Source organism: Cydia strobilella, chromosome 15, assembly GCF_947568885.1.
Source record: "Cydia strobilella chromosome 15, ilCydStro3.1, whole genome shotgun sequence".
Lineage (NCBI taxonomy): Eukaryota > Metazoa > Arthropoda > Insecta > Lepidoptera > Tortricidae > Cydia > Cydia strobilella.
The window spans coordinates 14,583,033-14,605,883 of NC_086055.1; the positions used below are offsets into that span (position 1 = coordinate 14,583,033).

Here is a 22,851-nt window from a genome sequence, read left to right on the forward strand (position 1 = left end):
AAGGTGAGGGTGAGACCGTTGTTCATATTACTCTTGTTTGGATTGTGTGCCGCGCAAGAAGAAAGGGAAGAAGGCCACCAGCGAGGCCGGCTACCCGCTCTACTCCACCTCCGCCGGCGAAGGTGAGGGTGAGACCGTTGTTCATATTACTCTTGTTTGGATTGTGTGCCGCGCAAGAAGAAAGGGAAGAAGGCCACCAGCGAGGCCGGCTACCCGCTCTACTCCACCTCCGCCGGCGAAGGTGAGGGTGAGACCGTTGTTCATATTACTCTTGTTTGGATTGTGTGCCGCGCAAGAAGAAAGGGAAGAAGGCCACCAGCGAGGCCGGCTACCCGCTCTACTCCACCTCCGCCGGCGAAGGTGAGGGTGAGACCGTTGTTCATATTACTCTTGTTTGGATTGTGTGCCGCGCAAGAAGAAAGGGAAGAAGGCCACCAGCGAGGCCGGCTACCCGCTCTACTCCACCTCCGCCGGCGAAGGTGAGGGTGAGACCGTTGTTCATATTACTCTTGTTTGGATTGTGTGCCGCGCAAGAAGAAAGGGAAGAAGGCCACCAGCGAGGCCGGCTACCCGCTCTACTCCACCTCCGCCGGCGAAGGTGAGGGTGAGACCGTTGTTCATATTACTCTTGTTTGGATTGTGTGCCGCGCAAGAAGAAAGGGAAGAAGGCCACCAGCGAGGCCGGCTACCCGCTCTACTCCACCTCCGCCGGCGAAGGTGAGGGTGAGACCGTTGTTCATATTACTCTTGTTTGGATTGTGTGCCGCGCAAGAAGAAAGGGAAGAAGGCCACCAGCGCGGCCGGCTACCCGCTCTACTCCACCTCCGCCGGCGAAGGTGAGGGTGAGACCGTTGTTCATATTACTCTTGTTTGGATTGTGTGCCGCGCAAGAAGAAAGGGAAGAAGGCCACCAGCGCGGCCGGCTACCCGCTCTACTCCACCTCCGCCGGCGAAGGTGAGGGTGAGACCGTTGTTCATATTACTCTTGTTTGGATTGTGTGCCGCGCAAGAAGAAAGGGAAGAAGGCCACCAGCGAGGCCGGCTACCCGCTCTACTCCACCTCCGCCGGCGAAGGTGAGGGTGAGACCGTTGTTCATATTACTCTTGTTTGGATTGTGTGCCGCGCAAGAAGAAAGGGAAGAAGGCCACCAGCGAGGCCGGCTACCCGCTCTACTCCACCTCCGCCGGCGAAGGTGAGGGTGAGACCGTTGTTCATATTACTCTTGTTTGGATTGTGTGCCGCGCAAGAAGAAAGGGAAGAAGGCCACCAGCGAGGCCGGCTACCCGCTCTACTCCACCTCCGCCGGCGAAGGTGAGGGTGAGACCGTTGTTCATATTACTCTTGTTTGGATTGTGTGCCGCGCAAGAAGAAAGGGAAGAAGGCCACCAGCGAGGCCGGCTACCCGCTCTACTCCACCTCCGCCGGCGAAGGTGAGGGTGAGACCGTTGTTCATATTACTGTTGTCTGGATTGTGTTTATCTTCTTCTTCTTGGTCTGTCTCTCATTACCTCATTACTGAGGATCGCGATCGTGAGATCGTGAGGTGATCGTGAGGTTTTGCAGCTCCTGTGATTTGTCTCCATCGGTCTCGATCTCCCGTAGGCCTCACCGCTTGATGGAGTTTGCCCGAGGTGGCCTTTTTAACTTGGTCGGACCATCTAGTTAGTGGGGGGGGCCCTGTGGGGGGGGGGGGGATTGTGTTTATATGTCTGTTATAAAATGCTCTGTGAATGCATGACTCGCCTGACTCGTCTGCCGAAGGCTGAGTGGATGTATAAAGCTTCTGGAGGGAACAGAGATGCAGATTTTGTTGGGTATGACTGGAGATGGAGCTAAACATTTGTTTTATCCGACTACTATAACTGCAAAAAATATACAGGGTGGCTAAAAATAAGTGCATTCCCGTTGCCAGGGTTACTATGGAACAAACCACGAAATCGCGAGAAATTACCCTCCCATGGAAAATGGACCAGCCAAAATTTATGAAACAGCCAAATATTTTTTTTGGCGATTTCGGAGTTGGTCCCATAATATAAGTTGCTCAGTATAATCCCAAAACCTCCCTGGCAACGGGAATGCACTTAGTTTTTAGCCATCCTGTACATGGGTGTGTCTAAATTACCGAGCTAATTTTGATAATAATAAAGTCAATCGATTTGTCTTTATTCCTTGGTTAATAACCAATGTTTGCAAACATTTTATTTGTCTGGGTCTGAAGTCTTGCAACCTTCGCCATCAGAATAGTCTTGTCAAAGTCAACCTCGTGCTTTGTTTTTTCTGTACACAACTGTCCGTATTTCTGTTTTGTTTAATTGTTATACCTGACTTATACTTATACCTATACTTAAACCTTCTTCCAGATTACGAACAAGAAGAGATCCTAACATACGAAGAAGTGGCACTGTACTACCCGCGCGCGTCACACAAGAGGCCTATAGTGCTGATCGGGCCTCCTAACATCGGCCGGCACGAGCTTAGACAGAGACTGATGGAAGACAGCGAGAGATTCGCAGCTGCCGTACCACGTAAGTGTCCCATTATAACTGGGAGAGATTCTGAGGTACGAGATTTATTTGCTTGACAGATATTCACGTTTGTTGTTGTCCTCCTTATTCAGCTGTCCACAAACAGCATGCAAACAATTCAATTGCAATTGCAGAAATATTGAAATGCCTACTTATAACACTTAAACCTAATAAAATAGTCCATGCCTATATACAAGGATGTCCAATAATCATTTATCTCCTTTCTATCTCTCTTATCTTTGTCAGTTGGTTTCTTACGAAACTGCGATATTCCAGACACTTCGCGGCCGCGGAAGGACCACGAAGTACCCGGGCAGGACTACCACTTCATCTCGCGCACGCAGTTCGAGGCCGACATACTGAACAGGAAGTTCGTCGAGCACGGGGAGTACGAGAAGGCTTATTATGGTAACAAACACATTATAACATTCTCTAAGCTTCTTAAGATTGCATAGGTAAACCTTTAAAATGACCTCATTTTGATCGATTTGACTAGTGCCGACGTGATCGTGTCGCCAAAAACTTTAGGTCTTTTTTAGTCGTGAATACCTGAAGACATCAGTTAAAATCTTGCCTTGGTCCCTTATTCTGCATTATATGACATTATTTCAGTTTACGATGCTCAACCCACAAACTTTCTTTCATTTTCTTTCTGGCTAGAAGAGCCAGTACCTACTGTTGTTTTCGAGCAGTATGTAAAGCCTGAGTAATATATGATCACGCGCCATAATGCGGAATTTCACTGGAACAAATTTTTTCATACTAAACTGAACTGTCACCCTATACATGAGAATAACAACGCCCTCTTGACAATGATCATATATTACTGGTCAGGCTTTACCCACGTTACGTCTAGTGCTGTAAGTGCTTTACTATTTTTTAGGGTTCCGTACCCAAAGGGTAAAAACGGGACCCTATTACTAAGACTCCGCTCTCTGTCTATCACCAGGCTGTATCTCATGAACCGTGATAGCCAGATAGTTGAAATTTTCACAGATGACGTATTTCTGTTGCCGCTATAACAACAAATACTAAAAAGTACGTAACCCTCGGTGGGCGAGTCCGACTCGCACTTGTCCGGTTTTTTATTCTTTCACTACAAGAAAAGCAACGGCTTCCTAAACTGCCGACTGATATTACGCTCTGTCACCACCTAATCAAGTTTTCCAATATTCCAGGCACATCCCTAGAAGCGATCCGCGAAGTAGTGAACTCGGGGAAGATCTGCGTGCTGAACCTGCACCCGCAGTCGCTCAAGATCCTGCGCACGTCGGACCTCAAGCCCTACACCGTGTTCGTGGCGCCGCCCAGCTTGGAGAAGCTGAGGCAGAAGAAGATTAGGAACGGAGAGGCTTTTAAGGTATATTTTTGTTTGAATAACCTAGGAAAGTTACGAAAGAGTACCGTCAACCGGGGTGAATAGGGATGGCTCGGATATGAATAGGGACAAAACTTTAAATGTGATTTTCTTGACAATTTTTTAAATAATACCCACAAAAATAGTCGAAAATAGTATCGTACGAAATCTACAATTATTTCAGATCGAATGATAAAATTCGCGTAAGTATTTTTTAAGAAATTGTCAGGAAATCGCATTCAAAGTTTTGTCCCTATTCACCCCAGCCATCCCTATTCACCCCGAATGACGGTACTTCGTCTTTTGATTTTGAGAGGTAGTGTTTTCAAACTTCTTTAAGACCCCCGAATAATTGATGCGCAACATCTATTATGGCTCCACTACACGATGGCCCAACGTAGGCCAATCTAAGGGACGCATTTATACGTTTGAGGGAGCAAGTGATATTGCTATTTCATAGCTGCGTCCCTTAGATTGGCCTACGTGTCAAGCTTCGCCATCAAGTGTTCACTATCTCTATCATTCTACAGGAGGATGAGCTGAAAGAGATAATAGCGACAGCGCGAGACATGGAGCTCCGCTGGGGCCACCTGTTCGACATGATCATCATCAACAACGACACGCAGCGCGCCTACCAGCAGCTGCTCAACGAGGTCAACAGCCTGGAGCGCGAGCCGCAGTGGGTGCCGGCGCACTGGCTCAAGCCCACCTAGCGCAGCGCCCGTCCCGCTCGCGCCGGCCACACTCGCAGCGACGCCGAGCGAGATGGCGCGATCGACGCGTTCCGATTCATCCTGCTAGGTATCATAAAGCGAATGGTTTTACATTTGCTCGTCTCCTTCCACGATTCGTGGAGTCGGCTGGTCGGGCGGGAGTGTAATTATAAAGTAGAAGTAGGCAGTAGGGTCCGCGCCCGTCCGGACTGTCCGTGTCCGGAGCGGAGATACTCCCCCGCGTGATTGTTTTATGTTTTCTATCGTCGTGTTTTCGTTCGTGAGTCGTGACGGTTTGGTGGTTTCGATTTTGGACAGTTCGGTTCGATTGTTTTTAATGTCGTGTGTAGAATAAGGTGCGATGCTTATGAATGAGTAGAAGTTGTATAAAATGTACGAGAGAAATAGAGTCATATTTATTATCAGTAATGATAGTTGACCACGTTTCGGTAGTCGATAGTCTCCATTTCATAATTTACTGGGCAATAATATTCATTATCGTCGGATTAGGTTAAGTTTGCACAATACGTGATGTATAAATAAGGGATTTGTCATACGTGACGCGGTTTCTTTTGGATATTAACAAAATATACTGCCTTACTGAATAAAAAGTTATGTGATTTTAATATCGTACGGAATTTTGGGCGTCATACTGTTAGAAATAGGTAGGTTATTATAATAAATCATGCGAGTTTAATTTAAACTTTTTTCTTAGCCAGTGGTGGATTAAGGTGACCATTCGCTGGATAGAAATTGTATAAACCTAAAAATAAAAACTATGTTTAAAACTATAACAAAAAAAAAGATTGTTTCTGAAATAGACTGTCGAATAGATCACCTTAATTTTACACCACTGTCTTTCATCTGTTTTAGAAAATGAACACATTCAAATATGTAAGTCATATTAAAGCGTATAGGTACTAAAACACAAAAAAACACTTCAATCAATCTACAAATCTCATGGCAACAATATCTACTTATTAGCAAGTCTACCTTGGTACTTCGCTTCGAAAACTGATAGTTTTAATTTCGTCAAGTACCTATACTTACTTACCAATGAGATATAAGGTACTTACCAACATCAACCTACATTAAATGTACCAAAGTATATGATTTTTTCAAAAGCGAACCTCATATAGGTATTACCTAACCTATTTATTACCGAATTTAAAAACTTCGCTCGACATTTCTGGCAATGTGTCCATATTAAGTATATTCCTGGCTTACACGATAAGGGCGAAACATTGTATAGGTATACTACTCTTCAATATGACTTACTTTTTTTTCAATGTAGTTAAATTTAACTGCGGGTATTAAGTCGATAACTCACTTCGGTAGGTGAAAATAAGAGAGAAACCTTTTGCTGTAAGAGTTTATTGTTTAAAGCAGGGCGTGTAGTTTACGAGTACTCACTTGAAACAATAATTCCTTCCATCTGGCGTAGCCAAAATAAATAGTTGGCGTGCCGATATACCTTTTTACGGGCCTCATTTTATAAACTTACACGTTTTTACCAGTCGAAACTGGCTACACTGGACAAAAAGCCTCTCGTGATTCGTCAAGTGGGTGTCTATTGTTTCAATGTTGCCAGTTTTGAATTAATTCGTAACTGTAAACGTTACAAAATAATACTTTGGCAATGCTTGAACATTTTTATAAATATTAAAGTCATAGTGAATAAATAGGATGCACGCTGTCAATAAAACTGATGAAATCGTCTTATATCCCCTATAAATGGATAAATAAAAGCGTGTGAATTAAGACTATTATGGCGCTATAGCGTATCGAAAACAACACGTCATGCTCTAGGTACCTGTACTATTGGAGCCTCAATGTATTTCAACCATTGCGCTGCCAAAGTCTAAGAACCAGTCTTGCACCCGTTACCTTGGCGTGACAGTGACGTTTTTATTTAAGAAGTAAAGCGTTCAAAAGGTTAAAAGGTCGCCTATAAGAAGTATAAGTAAAATAAAGTCACGATTAAAAAAAAATGAATAGACATATTGAGAAACCAAGCTGTTATGAACTATTCTTTAATAATTTGTCAACGTTATTTGCGATGATTTTCTATGTAATGAAGTATCTACTTAATAACTTGATGTTAGCCTAACGAAAGACATTATTCCAAAAAGAAATTGATTCTGTCATAAAAATCAGCTGGTAACTTTCATTTCAATTACGGCACCATCTTAAATTCTTGATCGGAAAGAACCTTTCATTACATGCACAGATATACCCTATATAGGTAACACAAAAACTATTTTCCACATTTTCCACGTTTTCGTATAAAAGTGAATGTAAAAGTTACCAGTTGATGATTTCATAGATCTAGAAACAATTATTATTTGTATTTTCTGTGGGGGATACGATGTGTTGTATAGCTACATTTTTTAAGTTTGATCATTGAAATGTCAGTAGCAATTATTAGGATTTTTTTACTTATCAAATATCCGTCATAGTACCTAAATCTATTGAATGATTCATTCTGTAATCGTATGTTGAAAACGTTGCGCGTAAAATAAAAGGTTAAAAAAAACTAATAATACTAGTGGCTAGACAATATCTGTTGCAATGACGTTTTCAGTAGTTATCGTTATCGTGTATTTACATGACAGTCACGTTCCGAAGTAACATGAACTGTCATTATGACTGACAGTGTCTATTCCCTTAAGAGCCCTCCACACTCGTGCGCGAATTGCGGCGCGAAGCCGCGAACGAGAGTGTGGTCTTGTTCGCTAATCAGCGAAATCGACTCCACACTCGCGATCGCGACTTCGCGCCGCGTAGTCTGGAGCGGGCTTTAGGCTTGCTCAGACAAGTCTTGAAAAACAATAAATGAATCGGAATTAATTATATATAATTATTAATACCGCTAAAATGACACTAAGATTATACAATACAATACCTATTTCTCTATTGCCAAATTATACTTTAGATCTTAAATAGGATTTTTGAAAAAACTCTCCAGTAGTCTATTGTGGGTCTTCTCTTAAAGAAATGAATTGGTGGTAGGAAAATTTAAAAAGTCTTTAAAAAAAAACAATAAATATACCGAACACTGCTGTTAGTGAGTAGAAAAGCAATAATTTGTATCCGTATAACCGATGCCTACTGTACAACGACATATCTGATTTTTATAGTGTCTATTTCAAATAATAATAAAAGTATGTTTAATGGCACTGTTTTTAGAAGTGATAAAACCAGGGACCGTATGAAAGTTTTATTTTTCTTGCGTCTTAAGAGCATTTTCACATTGTCCGATCCCAAATCGGATGTCGGAAGGAAGTAAAATGTAACATATATGTGTCTCTGTATTTATTTATGCATTTAATGAATCATTATTAGTAAAAAACGATAAAAAACAGCGCGGACTTAATGCCAATGGCACTCTCTTGCAGCTATCGCCTTCCGGCATCCGATATCGGAAAGGGGCTTCCGATAAATTCAGCCATGTCGGAGCCTCCCGTCAGCTGTCGGACCGATAATATTTGTTTGTGTGCGTATGTGTAGGCATAACGCTTGTTGTAGTGTGCGTGACCGCTTAAGACGGCGCCCGGGCGCGCCCCCGCGGCCTGACTACGCGGATGTCGAATCCAACATCCGATTCCGATAACGGATCAAACAATGTGAAAACGCTCTAAAGATTAAAAAAAAAAAAGTAATTCGGGACTGCACTTATGGTCGGCGCCGGCAAATTGCGAGCCGTTAAATAAATAAAATAAATAAAATAAGCCTTTATTGCTGTTTAACACAATAATAATATGTTTTAAGTGGGTACCTTTACACTATATTTCTTTAATACTACACTGCGAGCCGTTATCTGATACTCAATTTATCGGCGGATAAAATAGAAAATTATTTATGCTCTATTCTTCCGTTACAATCAAATTCTTCACAATTAAGTATAGGTACAAAAAACTTGTAAAGTCAAGTACCTGTCAAGTACTACAAGTCTAAGTGTTCATAATTTTAAAACTAACACGTGACTTAATCGCGTACAAACTTACGTTTATTTATGGCCTGACGTTTCGAACGTGACGTTACGTTCGTGGTCACAGGCAGACGTTGGTGGTTCAGTTTTGGAACCAAACACTAAAAACAAATGGTCCCACAACTGAAACTTCTAAAAATAGTGCCGTGCTTAACGTTATTGATTCCTTTTAGGCTCGTTTACCTCTTTACAAAATACTAGGGTAGTTGCGTTACTGAGTTTATCGCTTGACCGATTCAGAAGTTTTTAACATTTATAGTCGTACATATACATCACTATTTTAGATGGCGTGAATAAATGCAATACTTAAACTTTACGACACAATATTCTAAATGTCCGGTAATAAATGAAATAAATTAGGTATAAACTTGGAATTATTTTCATTACAATATATCTTGTAGATAGATTGTACGTTCCAAATAACTTAGTGCCAAATATTAGGCCGAAATAGGGTCGTTTCATTTTTATAGTAATCACAATTGAATACGTTCATTTATATTTGTATAGCTTGTTTTACCATTACCATTCCACGTTATGCTGATTTTGAGATCGTGTCATATCATATGTTTTATTGTTCGACATAACATATTCATAACTTTGTATTAGTTTTTAAGTTTTGTGTCATTTTGACGAGTCATTTGATTTGTATGGCGTGTGCTTCTAAGATAGATAGAAACCGCTCTTCGCCTGTTGCCTCTATCTTTAATCAATTATTTTTCCTTAAGTTGTATATTTTACTGAGGTGTGCCAATAAAGAGTATTCTGTCTATCTATCTACCTACAAATTAGAAGTCCAAATCCAGGTTTTTAATTGGTAACTCAGCAATATGTAAATAAGCAAAGAGGCAAGGCTGAATTACAAGTTCTTCTTTACTCAAGTGCTCAATATACCCCATACCTACGATGGGTATTCGGGGACCAATTCATCTTAAGCTGCAGTATAGAAGAAGTTTTCTTGCAAGCTCCACCGCCTTAGATACTGGGCCCATAATACCCCGTGTAATAGGCACTTTATAATCTGGCCAGCCGTTGCTGTCAATAAAAAAAGTGTGTAATTTTAACGCGCGATTGAAGTAAAACTTCTTTGATGTTTATCGCTATGTTGGCACTTTGACGTGTGTCCTATTGTGCGTGTGTCACTACTGAGCGTTACTTCCGTCAGAAAACAAACTGAGTTACGTACCCTCTAGTCGCGCCTAAAGAAGTTTTACTTCAAAAAGACAAATTCAAAAAACTCAGTGTTTGATTGTCGACTTCCCATGTAATTATTTCTTGAATTTGTTTAGCTGGCCAGACTATAATTGTACCTAATCTGCGTTCTACCAATTTTAAACTCATTTATTTGCACTGAAAACATTTTGATGACTCGTTTTGGTAACACTAATGCTATTGGATTATATGAGGTAACCTGCAGGGGTGCTAAGTACTTATTAGACCATCAATATATCCCGAGTTACTGTATTTGAAGTATTGGCGCGGTGCATGCCTCAACTGTCATTAAATATTAGGTATTACAGGCTGTTACTTTACGAACTTACTATATATCCAGGTTTTGTCATGCATCCGGTCAATAAAACGTGGGTTTGTCAGTTCATTGTATTGATATTATCTAATTTATAAATAGTTCTGTAAATAATTTATTAACAACTGAATAAATGATAAATAAATATTATAAATAACATGTTAATAGAGAACAATTTACTGTAAATAATAGAATATTAAATTTAATATCAGATATAACACTGGTTTTATTTGGTACCCTATTACTATTATGTATTATTTCATAATAACCTTTCTGGGCCTGCACACCTTTCACTAGTAAGCAAAGAGGATATAATAAGCACGAATTAATAAACTAGTGGATGTGAAATGACTCCTATTTAGTATGAAAACCAGTGTCGCTAAACTCACACATTCATAGCCACGTTAAAATACGTCACACACTTACAAAATTGCTCTGATTCGTAGCAACTTTCCATACCAAAAGGTTATTACCGGTGGACATTTCTCGAACGAATATGAACTGTAGGCTACATGAGTGACGGTTTAAAATATAATGTCAAAGCTATATGACATACGACTCTTTCATTATCTCATTCATCTCACAAAAGCTCGCTCAACGTTCACCTAATACAACTACTCAACACCAGATGGCGTTATTTTATATAATTTTAAAAATCACTTACTTATTACAGGCGAGAAAAGGGCTAAAAAACCAGTATAAGTAAGGTCTAATTACGCATGGTTTGTTACGGATCTCACGGTCACGTTACACTGGTGTTTTCGAGATCTCTACACGCCTGCGAGTAACTAACCGTTGGAACTTCTTTCCATTCGACGATATAGGGAGGGGACAGTGTAATCGGAGTGTTTTATCGATATTTGTGTGTTCAGTTAGGTATTGATATTTCATTACCGTATGTTTTAACACATTTAGATGATACTTTATTTATGATTATAATATAGGTAGTGATAATCGTCATTGTATGAAAAATAATATGTAGTAAAGTACAACAAATATCTAACTAGAAATTTGTTTCTTATTAATTGACCAACTAGGTTGTTAATGTGAATATTAAATATATCTTAAAGTCAAACAGATAAAATCATAGTTCTTTAAAGGTCTATTAACTCGGTATTGCATTGCTGTTATTTTGTAACCACAAATCTGCAATTACTTACATATAGGTAAGTATTCGTCTTTAACAATATATTTACTTGTAGCAGCATTTAAGGCTAATCTAGACGGGACAACCTGATTAAATTGTCAAATAATTGTATGGTGTGAAAGCATACATGAAACTGGCTCATCGATCCCACTTGATTTGATTGTAAGATTGTGACCTATCAAATCAGGAAGGGGGGCGGCAAAATTCCAATATTTGACGCTAGTTTGCGTGGTATGGAACACTTTTTATTAATTTAGTGAGCCCGAATGTCACTAATAATTACTAAATTAGTAACTAAGTTTTAGGCGTGTGGACGCTAGATGAGATGTATGGCAATTTTATCCCCAGAAATCTTTCTCTAAGAAATGCTCCGAGCAAATTGTGCTATATTTTTGCGGAAACTAATTTTCTTGCCCAGTAGCATTGATCCATTTATTTTTAATATCGGCATCTTGTGGGAACCTACAATAATTAATAATAAAGAAATAGAAAATATAAATCGTTTATTCATGGCACATTGCATGCATTGTACGCATAAGTACATTAAGTACCTAGTCTAATTATTTAACGATGAAAATATGATGGGTGTAAAAAACAAAAACGTATGTAAAGGAATACGAAGGTTTGAAAGGTTGCCATGAAATGACGCCGACTTAACTTAGTGCTTGATGACCAGAGCTGCCATATTTACTTAGACATTGATTATCCCAAATAATAATTAGAAACGTGTCTAAAATAATAATTTATTACCGAACCAAACATCAAACTTGAAATATCGTAACTTTAACTTTATCGATATAAATATCGACATTGCGCAGCATCTGAGTAGCGAAGTTATTTGACATTTAGGATAGCGAATATTCCAGATAAACGTAAAGAATAGTGACAAAGGATTGTGAACTCTAAGTTCTAACTGATAAAATATAGATTTACTTAACGAACATTCGTAAATAATGCAAAATAAACAGATTTTTCGTATTTATCGGATTATATTTAAATAAATAACCACCGGTGATAGGAAATACCTCCACGTGAAAGATTTTTTAAACCGCTGTGATTTCTGCAGCTTAATACTGCACAATACGGCATTTTAAATTTAATTATCAATTTTTGTTAGACGAGCGTACGTACGACGTGAATGTCATTCGAGCATGAAGTTTACACAACAACTGAGCATAGTCTGTGCATAAAGTAAGTCGGTCGCTACTAACTGTCGGATAGACGGGAACGCCCACTTGCCATCTCCATTCTACTCCGTGATAATAAGATAGAGTGGTACTGTCATAGTAAATTTTGTAACCGCTTTAAATTCACTGCCATCTATCGACATACTTTAAAACTAAAAATGAAGATTTATAAAAATACGTTAAAATGTATTTAAATATGGATAAATGTTTTTTTTATTTGCATTAATTATTTTTATATGATTTTGACCCATGTTCTTTCACTGATATGCGTTAAAATTATAAATAACAAACGAAACCGTCAACGCCGAGATCGAGCATCAAATTTTCGTGATTTTCGAGGCACGTTTTTTCCTTAGACTGTATCCATCTATTACGGAGTTATATCTATCTTTGCTAGTAAGTATTACGAAATGAACGTCGTTACGTAAATATTGATGCAAAAACATCTGGATCCGCAATAATACTGATAGTATCACTTTAAAGTAAGTATTGTATGCAATATGCAATATTCGCAACGAGGCGGGAGTCATTTTGATGACGTCATTCCGCTGAAGTATATGGCCGGCGCCGCTGTCTCCCGGCAGTTTTGGAGACCCAACCCAACTACATACTAAAAGTTGGTAGCTGTTTCCGGATCTGAACTATTCGACCGTTTCCCATACGGCAGAGTACTAAGGAAGCCGGGCAATCCAGGCATGGCTCTTTTGTGGCATTGTGGTAGGTTGAGAGAGCTACGGCCAAATGCTACGCCACATGAAAGGGAGCCGCCAGCTTCGCATTTAAAATATGCGGGGTGGCAAAAAAATAAGTGCATTCCCGTTGCCAGGGAGGTTTTGGGATTAAACTGAGCAACTTTTACTATGGGACCAACCACGCCATCGCGAAAAAAAACCCATATAAAATGGACCAGCCAAAATGTACCTATATAAAACAGCCAAATTTTTTTTCGCGACTTCGGGGTTGGTCCCATAGTTAAAGTTGCTCAGTATAATGCCAAAACCTCCTGGCAACGGGAATGCACTTATTTTTTAGCCACCCTGTATAGTACGCTTGGATAGGGGATAGTGGATCGAAAATGGGATTTTCACAAGCAACAAAGTTTAAAAAGGGATATTACAAGTTAAACATGTGTCATATTCTGTTCTGTATCTCTGTCTGGCATCTTTAGCTCTCAAATCCATACGGATGTCTGAAGGGGCCCACTGATTATCAGACTATCAGTCCGTCGGACGATTTCAGCATTTCGGACTACATTAGTAATATAGTCTATTGGCGAGTATTACGTGTCCGAACAACAATTTAGATAGAGTAGATTAGTCAGTGTACATTAGTCGAGTGGATCCATTTTATTCTATTTTTTCTGTCGAGTGAGCCTCCCCCACCACTTACTAATCTACCCGACTAAATTCTTGGTGTTCAGACACCTTTAGTAACTAAAATATACTCGCTACTCGACTAAATTTTGCAGTCTGCAGAGCGAACGGTTTTTGGTCAATTGATCCTCAGAGTTGATCGATTTTGGTAACCGAAATATCGCCACTCGACTAAATTAAAAGTAGTCCGAAGTGTCCGAACTAGGCTTTAGAACAAAAATTTGACAGTTCCGAACAACTGAGAGGCCGATATGGTCCGGCCGGCGGACTGTAATTAGTAGGCCCCTTTAGTCTTGACTCATCAACTCGCTAGATGGTGCCGGTATTTATAGAGCGTTGCGTTGGTTGCCTTTTATAAAGCTAGACTTTGCTGCTTAACGCGACTTCTAGTCTGGAAACCCAATTTGTCAGTAATTAGGCGGCGCCACCATACAGTAAATAAGACCAAAAAAAAGTTATACTCATCCTTTTCTTTTGAATGCTAGTACTAGTGTAAGACAAAGATAGTATGATTCTCTCTGTCTAGTTTTCTGTTCTTATTTACTGACAATTTGGTTTGACCAACTATAACTGTCACATTTTGACGTAAAATGCTTAAACATGGCAACAATTTAGTATGGAATTTTTTAGTTCCATTTATGGATGGTATAGAAAGGATCGCAATCTCTTATGGCAGAATTGTTGTAAAAGTGATCGCGTTAAGCTTTAAATAATAGTTCCTAATCTCTCCGGTGGCGCTAGTTAGGCTCTGGGACATGAGTATAACATGAACCATATAAGGCAACAAATAACCCGACCAAATTACGTAGGTTGTTTTTGGTAGTATTTCGGTGTATGGTGGCGCCGCCTAATTACTGTTTTTTGATGGACACTTTTCATACATAGAGATTTGGCTCCTTTATACAGTCTCCATGAGTTGGTCAAGCAAATCTTGTCAGTAGAAAAAGGCGCGAAATTAAAATTTTGTATGGGAGGATAACCCAAGGATAACCCTTTGCGCCTACATTTTTTAAATTTTCTACTGACGAGAGTGACAAGATTAGCTTGACCAACTATATATTTAATTTCCAATTTTGTCGCACTATAAACACGAAAATGATTTTGTCACTGGCAACACCTTGTTATCTAAAAAAAAAAAAAAAATTGACAGTTTGTCATTGACTTGACAGACTGACAGTTGGCAATTTGGCATCTAAAGGGAGCGAAAACAGCCAAATCACAGAAAAATCTGGCCTACTTTTTGAAAAAAACTTTTTACTGCGCGTGACCACATTTTGAACTCGTGCAAAATGCCCTCAATGAAAGTGGAAGGTGACAGTGACGGGGATGGTGATTTGTCTGGTGGTGAAACTGAGAGGTCCGGCGGATCCTCCCGGGGTCCCGACAGGGACTCCAGTGCTGAAGAGGCAGACGAGCCTGATTCCGATGACTCCTCCGAGATGGATGAAAGCGAGTGCGAGCGCCGGAGAAACGAGTGCCTGGACAATTTAGGTTGGTATTTTTAGGTTATGTTTACTAACAACTGATTGTGTTTAGAACATAAACAGTTGTGTTTTTCATAGATTATTAAAGCTTTCGCGAATAAAAGATACATTTTATACTAGCGTGATGCTTGTTTTAGGATCTTGGTTAATTATGTGCCATAATATAATTTTAGATACATATTAATAGAGTTTTTTTGATGTATTTGACCAGCCCTATTTCTTTATATGGCAAATTTCTTTACATTTGGCAAACACTACATTTGTTAAAATTTACATTCTTATTCTACAGTCCTTTGGTTAAATAAAAGTAACTATTTCCTCTTTTATATAAATTGATCGACTTTCCTCTAGTATTACAACGCAGTGCTATATTTGTCTACCGTTTTTCATCAATTCTCATCTACTCAATAAATCCCTTAAAAGGATAAGTTCGCCTTTGTACTGCCTATTCTGTCCCATATTTGTGTTCTGTGTTTTGTACAATAAAGAGTTTATACATACTATTGATGATGATGATGATGATGTATGCCTGTTATCCCTCATTAGGGACATAGAGCTCGCAGAAGAATCCTCCATTTGTCACGATCTTGAGCGGCTACTTCCAGCTCTTTCCAGTCGAGTCCAGTTGAGCCAGCCTCTTTCTCAACTGATCGCCTCCATGTAGTACACGGCCTCCCCGACCGACCGATACATACTATTGAATCTGTTAAAATAGTATTTTCTTTCACATAAATATAAGATTTGTTAAGCAAATAAGGATATATTAAGCAATGCCTTAGAAGGGAAGAAAGAGTTTTCGTTAATCCTAGGAAAATTAATACACAGTGAAACCTACTTTCAAAGACTCCGAAGGGACTATGCAAAAAACAAGTTTTAGGCGGAAAAGCATATTAATGTGAAAAACTTAATGAATGTAAGGGACAATGTAAATCATGGGAAATTGTATTAAACGTGAGGATATTAAGTGATATCTACTGTATATTACCAAAGATAGATATAACTCGGTAATAGATGGATACAGTCTAAGGATAAAACGTGCCTCGAAAATCAAGAAAAATTGATTCTCGTTCAGAGGGTGCTACTAGTTCTGGCCTACAGTCGTATAGATGGCGTTGACGGTTTCGTTTGTTATTTAACAATTTTAACGCATATCAGTGAAAGAACATGGGTCAAAATCATAAAAATAATTAATGCAAATAAAAAAAATCATTTATCTATATTTAAATACATTCTATCGTATTTTTATAAATCTTCATTTTTAGTTTCAAAGTGTGTCGACAGATGGCAGTGAATTTACTGGGGTTACAAAATTTACTATGACAGTACCGCTCTAGTATAAGTTACTCTATGATATTACCTTATATCATCATCATTTGCTTGCCCTTGTCCCATTCACTTGGGGTTGGTGCAGCATGTCATTTTCTTCCATACCTCTCTGTCACCTGTCATCTCATCATTCACTTGCGTTCTCTTCATATCATCTCTCTCGGTTTTCCTCTCCTCGTACCTCGCTCCACATTCATTCTTAATACCTTTCTCGTCACATGACTTTCATCCCTCCGCATAACATGCCCGCACCACGCTAGGCGATTTGCTATATAAATCTGTATAAGATGAATAAAGTCTAAGGAAAAAACGTGCCTCGCAAATCAAGAAAATTTGGTTCTCGCACAGATGGCGCTACCACCAATACCAACCTTTGGCCTATTCTCTTTAAGTAAAATGAGCTAATTTAAGGTTTTAAGGTACTTTCTCCAGCGCCCATAATTTTTTTCCACACTGTAGACTGTGGTGATGGTCCTACCTTAAGCGAAGTCTGCTGCTATATCTTGCTAACAAAAAATTAACTGCTAAAATTTTCTGTTATGTATAGACAATGGGGTTAGGTTTTGACATTTTGTGTACAAAGTGGGGTAGTTGTGAAAAGTCAGTCTGTCAACGCGAACCTGACCCATGCCTGTTCCTGGACCCCTAAAACTGTGAGTTATATTAGTGGCGACGAGGATGGGATTCTAATCCATACTTCCATAGTATAACTCTTGTGCCATACGTTGTTTTTGAGTTGTTGGAATTTTTAGTTTATTTTAATTAATCAAATGTGCCATTTTCAATCAAAAGGGTATTTATTGTCGGTTGTCAATAAGGCGCTATTTCCATATAGCTTTAATTTGAAATCAACCTTATTGACAAGCGACAATGTGGTACCACTTGGTTGAAAATGTCACAATTTTTAAATTTAAATGACGTAATCGGTCGGCAACCGGGGGGTTACCACTCCAAGGGCTGGTATAGCATTAACTAAAATTGACAACCCGTTTAGCTCAGCGGGTATTGGAGGCAGTAATCCAGTTAAGGAAGCTAATGGTCCTGGGTTCGAATCCCAGCGAGGGAATTTCTACTAACTCATCTGGACTAAGTTGGTACGTTATCATTATTTCATGCATCACAGTAGGACCTATGTACTCGCATTTATAAATAATATAAGACAGAACGAAAGTTGGTACTTTTGCTGGGTTTATGTGCATATAACAATGACATATCTCAATCATTTTTTGACAAAATAATCTTTTTTTTTTTACAGCATACACTTTCTTTAATTGTCACTAATAATTTTTGACCAAATTCCCTTAAACTCGCGTTTTGAACACATATTTAATTATACGAACGGCCACAGCTGGTGCAACTCAGCTGAAACGTCGGAATTTTAGGTAAAAACAATGAAATTTAATCGCGGTAGACTCGTTCGTATAATTAAATACAAATTTCCTTTCTAAACGCGATTTTTAGCGTAAAGCAACGTATCGTGTTTTATATTGCGCTCGACTTGTACAGTCGCCATCAGATATATCGGAGCGGTCAAGGCGCTCACAAATATCTGAACACGCCTCTATTATAAAGGCGTTAGAGTGCGTGTTCAGATATTGTGAACACCTTGGCCGCTCCGATATATCTGATGGCGACTGTACCCCAATGATCGCGCTCTCTCCATCTTTTACCTTATAACTTACCACATGTTCTAACAATTTCAGCAAACCTCGAGCGTCAGTTCACCGTGCTACGCGAGCAGTTGTACTCGGAGCGCATGAAGCATGTGGAGTACCAGCTCACCGAGGTCAGGGGCGGGCGCTCGCAGGAGTACCTCGGGCCTCTGCGGCGTCTGCAGGACAACATGAGAGTCAGGTACTTTACAGAGACCATAAAAGGCCCGTTAAGACAACTGGCAGCTCCTACTCGATGCTACGAGAGCAGATGTACTCAGAGCGCATGAAACATGTAGAGTACCAGCTCACCGAGGTCAGGGGTGGGCGCTCGCAGGAGTACCTTGGGCCTTCGCAGCGTCTGCAGGACAACATGAGAAAATATATAAAGAGGCCCTTTGGGCCAGTGACTTCAGCTCCTCGATACTACGCAAGTAGTTGTACTCGGACCGCATGAAACATGTAAACAGCACATTTTTTTCATTTATTTCACAATGTTCCACCTTTGCTAAGCAGATGAAACTTGTATTCTAAGTATGTTCATAAGTTGTTGGTTCATATTTAGAAAAAAATCGGCCAAGTGCGAGTGGGACTCGCGTACGAAGGTTTCCGTACCATAACGCAAAAAACGGCAAAAAAATCGCGTTTGTTTGTATGGGAGCCCCACTTAAATATTTATTTTATTCTGTTTTTAGTATTTGTTGCTATTAGCGGCAACAGAAATACATCATCTGTGAAAATTTCAACTGTCTAGCTATCACGGTTCGTGAGACACACGGCCTGGTGACAGACGGACGGACAGCGGAGTCTTAGTAATAGGGTTTTACCCTTTGGGTACGGAACCCTAAAAAACGATACGAATTTTCAAAAACTCCGCTGGCTGAACATACTGCACCTTAGGTTTGTAGTTTCCCACCAATTTGGATAAAATGCGTCCAAGTCGTCCCGCCATCTCCTTTTCGGTCTGCCTGCACCCCGCCCAGGACCATCTATGGTGTTCCGTGGGGCCCACTCGGTAACCATTTTGGCCCACCATTCAGGGTGCATGCGGCAGACATGCCCAGCCCAGTCCCACTTAAACTTAGCGGTCTTGACACCTACTTCTACAACTCGAGTTTTGCAGCGCAGTTCCGTGTTTCTGATTCTATCAGTTCTGCGATCACCTAGTATACTGCGCTCCATCGCTCGCTGGCAAACCTTGAGTTTCTTCTTTAACGCCTCAGTTAATGACCATGTTTGAGCTCTATAGGCACAGAATAAATCACTTGCGTTTCTATGTGTGAACGGCACGTCTGTACACGCGGCATGCGTCATTGTGTGAGTAAGTTGCTTAAAAACAGTACTGAGCGGTCGGCAAAAGGTCGTCAATCTGCTGTCGCAAGGCGAGGTCATTCTAGTCGGGGCAGGGCGGTGCGTGGCCGTTCTGTACGATAATACTATATTTCTTATTCTGTGCCGCATTAGATGATATACGTGTATGAACAACGCCATTAATCATATTTTTCTTGCAGGATCGAGGTAGCGGGCATCCTGAAGCAGATGCGTATAGAAAACATCAAACACAAGTACGAGGCGGAGGAGCAGGCGGCCCAGCAGCATTTTAAGGTAAGATCACGGTCTTTAGAACAGGCCTCTTAAACCGTTTTATTTATCAAACAGTTTTGGTTCATACCAGAGGTTCCCAATTTTTTTTCTCGTAGATCACTCAAAGGTTTACGGTTTTCGGTTCACCTCCTGCTGTTACATTTCTAATATATTCCCAACTCCAATTTTTTTCACGCCAATGTGGACCCCCGTCTGGTCTCCACTGTGGACCACTTTGGGAACCTCTGGTTCATACGCTTTAATGGACGGTGGATATAACGTGATGGACGGTTTGGTTGGTGTAGCTGACTCTTACGGCCTAAGTATTTGTTTCGAAGTGTTTAAACTATATGTGGCTCCATTACTAAACCTTTTTATCCAAAAAACTATGAAAATTTCGATAAAACTACAGTGGACCATTTATTACACGAATCTCAAGAAGAACTCCAAGGAAATCGTGTTAAGAGATTTCCTCTAGGGTATCGCGTTAGAGAGGTCAAATTAATGTAGAGGCATACAGGTAAAACCAATAAAAATCGTGTTATTTCAGAAGCAATTTGATGCCCACCAATGCTTTTATATTTTGGAAATACAGAAGTCAAATTGAGTTATGGAAACTGTACCGAACATCCTATCTGTGTAGCGCATCGTTGATTACTTTGATTTAATTAGGTAATATTTTGAGGAGCCTAAGAAGAATAATTAGAAATTCGAGTTATCGAGGTTCCACTGTATTATTTATGTAACCTTTATCAAATAAAACTATGAAAACGGATTATATCGCGTATATTGAATTTATAATACATCCCGACGTTTCGAACCCTTTACAGCGTTCGTGGTCAACGGGTGACTGAGGAAAAATTACAAAGTGCAAAAATACCCACACTAAAATAATGAACAATCATAGACTACAAACTTTAAGGCTGGTTGTACATGCAAAATCGGTTCATAAGGCTAGTAGTAGTAGTGGTTGTAGATTTTGCATGTACAACCAGCCTTAAAGTTTGTAGTCTATGATTGTTCATTATTTTAGTATGTGGGTATTTTTGCACTTTGTAATTTTTCCTCAGTCACCCGTTGACCACGAACGCTGTAAAGGGTTCGAAACGTCGGGATGTATTATAAATTCAATATACGCAATATAATCCGTTTTCATAGTTTTATTTCATGAGTAACTATCGCGGTAACCGAAGATAACCATCACTTATCGTCTGTGCCTTGCCCTTAAGTATAGTCTCGGGTTCGTTACTTTAAATCACAGGGACAATCAATTCATAAAATATTATATTAGGTTGGTATTACATCTGTCCAATTTATTTGTCCAATGTGTATATACGTTATATGTAAAATAAGTTGCATGCATTTAGAAGCAGTAAACTTCAAGAGAAACATCCGAGAATCCTTATTTAAGTTTTCCTTCCTATTTCTTCCTATATTTATACACCTAGTTCCTCCTTAAATTTGAATTTCATGCAATGTTGAAAGATAAAGATAAAAGACATTTATTCGTGACGATCACAACACAAGTACAGTAGGAGTTGGATGTACGGTCATCATTCATAATATTAAATATATTAATAACGGGTCCCGTTATTAATATATTTAATATGTCTGTGTTTATCGGAAGTTTTGTTATTAAAATCATTCATAATAGCGTATAAATAAAACAACGCGCCAAAAGTATCAGCCACCATCAAGTTTTACAAATAGAAATACATATCGTCACTATACTTACTCAACCTCATATCTGCAACAATCATTTGATGGAAATGTCGCTTTTCTTTCATTCGGAATACGGGTGTTTTTGTCATCAAATGAGTTTTGCAGATACGGGGTTGAGTAAGTATAGCGGCGATATAGGGAGTGTGTATGACTTATAGAGGGCAGCGAAGCCGTCAGATATTTGGCGCGAGGCGTAAATGTGAAGTTTATGCTTCCGATGTAGCCCACAAGATGGCAGAACGTATTATGCACAAGAAAACGTACGAGACCGGTATATGGTAGCAATTGCTTTGGCAATGTACATGTTTATGTTTCCGATTCAGACCACAAGATGGCTCCAACGCGCACGGTCCCTATATCTACAGTTCACGTTTAAATTGGCGTTAAATCGAATCCAACTTCTATATAAAATGTTTGAAAAATCACAATTATATCAAGTTAGAACATCATTTACGACCGGGCAATGTTACACAGGCGATAAAGTAATTATTTTATTATTAATGTGGCGATACATGTATTGTCTCACCAGCTGTTTGTGTATACAGGGTGGCTAAAAAATAAATGCATTCCCGTTGCCAGGGAGGTTTTGGGATTATACTGAGCAACTTTTACTATGGGACCAACCCCGAAATAGTGAAAAAAAAAATTTACCCACCCATAGAAACTGGACCAGCGAAAATGTACGAAACAACCAAATTTTTTTTCGCGACTTCGGGGTTGCTCAGTATAATCAAAGAGGATATAATAAGATAGAGCGGTACTGTCACAGTAAATTTTGTAACCACTGTAAATTCACTGCCATCTATCGACATACTTTAAAACTAAAAATGAAGATTTATAAAAATACGTTAAAATGTATTTAAATATGGATAAATGATTTTTTTATTTGCATTAATTATTTTTATATGATTTTACCCATGTTCTTTCACTGATATGCGTTAAAATTATAAATAACAAACGAAACCGTCAACGCCCTCTGTACGACGACGGCAACCTCCTTGGCAACGGGAATGCACTTATTTTTTAGCCACCCTGTATATATCGTTGTCTGAGTACCCACAACACAAGCCTTCTTGAGCTTACCGTGGGACTCAGTCAATTTGTATAAGAATGTATATCATATTTATTTATTTATATTATGTATTTATAAATAATTATAAACTCCTATTGCTTGCTTTTCAACTCTCCACGTCCTCTATCCGAATTTCCCACTTTCCCTCGCCCTTTTCAGATCGGCGAGTCGTCAAAAAGGTAAGTGATTTTTTTT

At 39.5% G+C, this 22,851-nt stretch overlaps 2 protein-coding genes and 1 long non-coding RNA gene across 7 annotated transcripts in view; all 3 read left to right on the forward strand.

The window, feature by feature from the left end:
- The window catches only part of LOC134747625 (protein PALS1), a 215,665-nt gene extending 208,360 nt beyond the window's left edge, over positions 1–7,305 (forward strand). For all 5 annotated transcript variants that reach the window (XM_063682224.1, XM_063682225.1, XM_063682227.1 and 2 more), the window contains 4 exons: positions 2,362–2,526; positions 2,803–2,934; positions 3,705–3,886; positions 4,414–7,305. In XM_063682224.1, the coding sequence (XP_063538294.1) occupies positions 2,362–2,526; positions 2,803–2,934; positions 3,705–3,886; positions 4,414–4,596 (662 nt within the window). In that variant the 3' untranslated portion in view covers positions 4,597–7,305. The remainder of the gene's footprint in view (positions 1–2,361; positions 2,527–2,802; positions 2,935–3,704; positions 3,887–4,413) is intronic.
- A 13-nt stretch (positions 7,306–7,318) lies between these two features.
- On the forward strand, positions 7,319–10,310 carry LOC134747676 (uncharacterized). The gene is made up of 2 exons (XR_010128351.1): positions 7,319–9,634; positions 9,808–10,310. It is a non-coding gene; the product is annotated as an uncharacterized LOC134747676 (long non-coding RNA).
- Positions 10,311–14,993: 4,683 nt separating this feature from the next.
- LOC134747647 (breast cancer metastasis-suppressor 1-like protein) overlaps positions 14,994–22,851 on the forward strand; it is a 164,925-nt gene continuing 157,067 nt past the window's right edge. Inside the window, exons 1-3 of the mRNA XM_063682254.1 lie at positions 14,994–15,307; positions 18,330–18,480; positions 19,790–19,883. Of these exons, the coding sequence (XP_063538324.1) occupies positions 15,106–15,307; positions 18,330–18,480; positions 19,790–19,883 (447 nt within the window). The 5' untranslated portion in view covers positions 14,994–15,105. The remainder of the gene's footprint in view (positions 15,308–18,329; positions 18,481–19,789; positions 19,884–22,851) is intronic.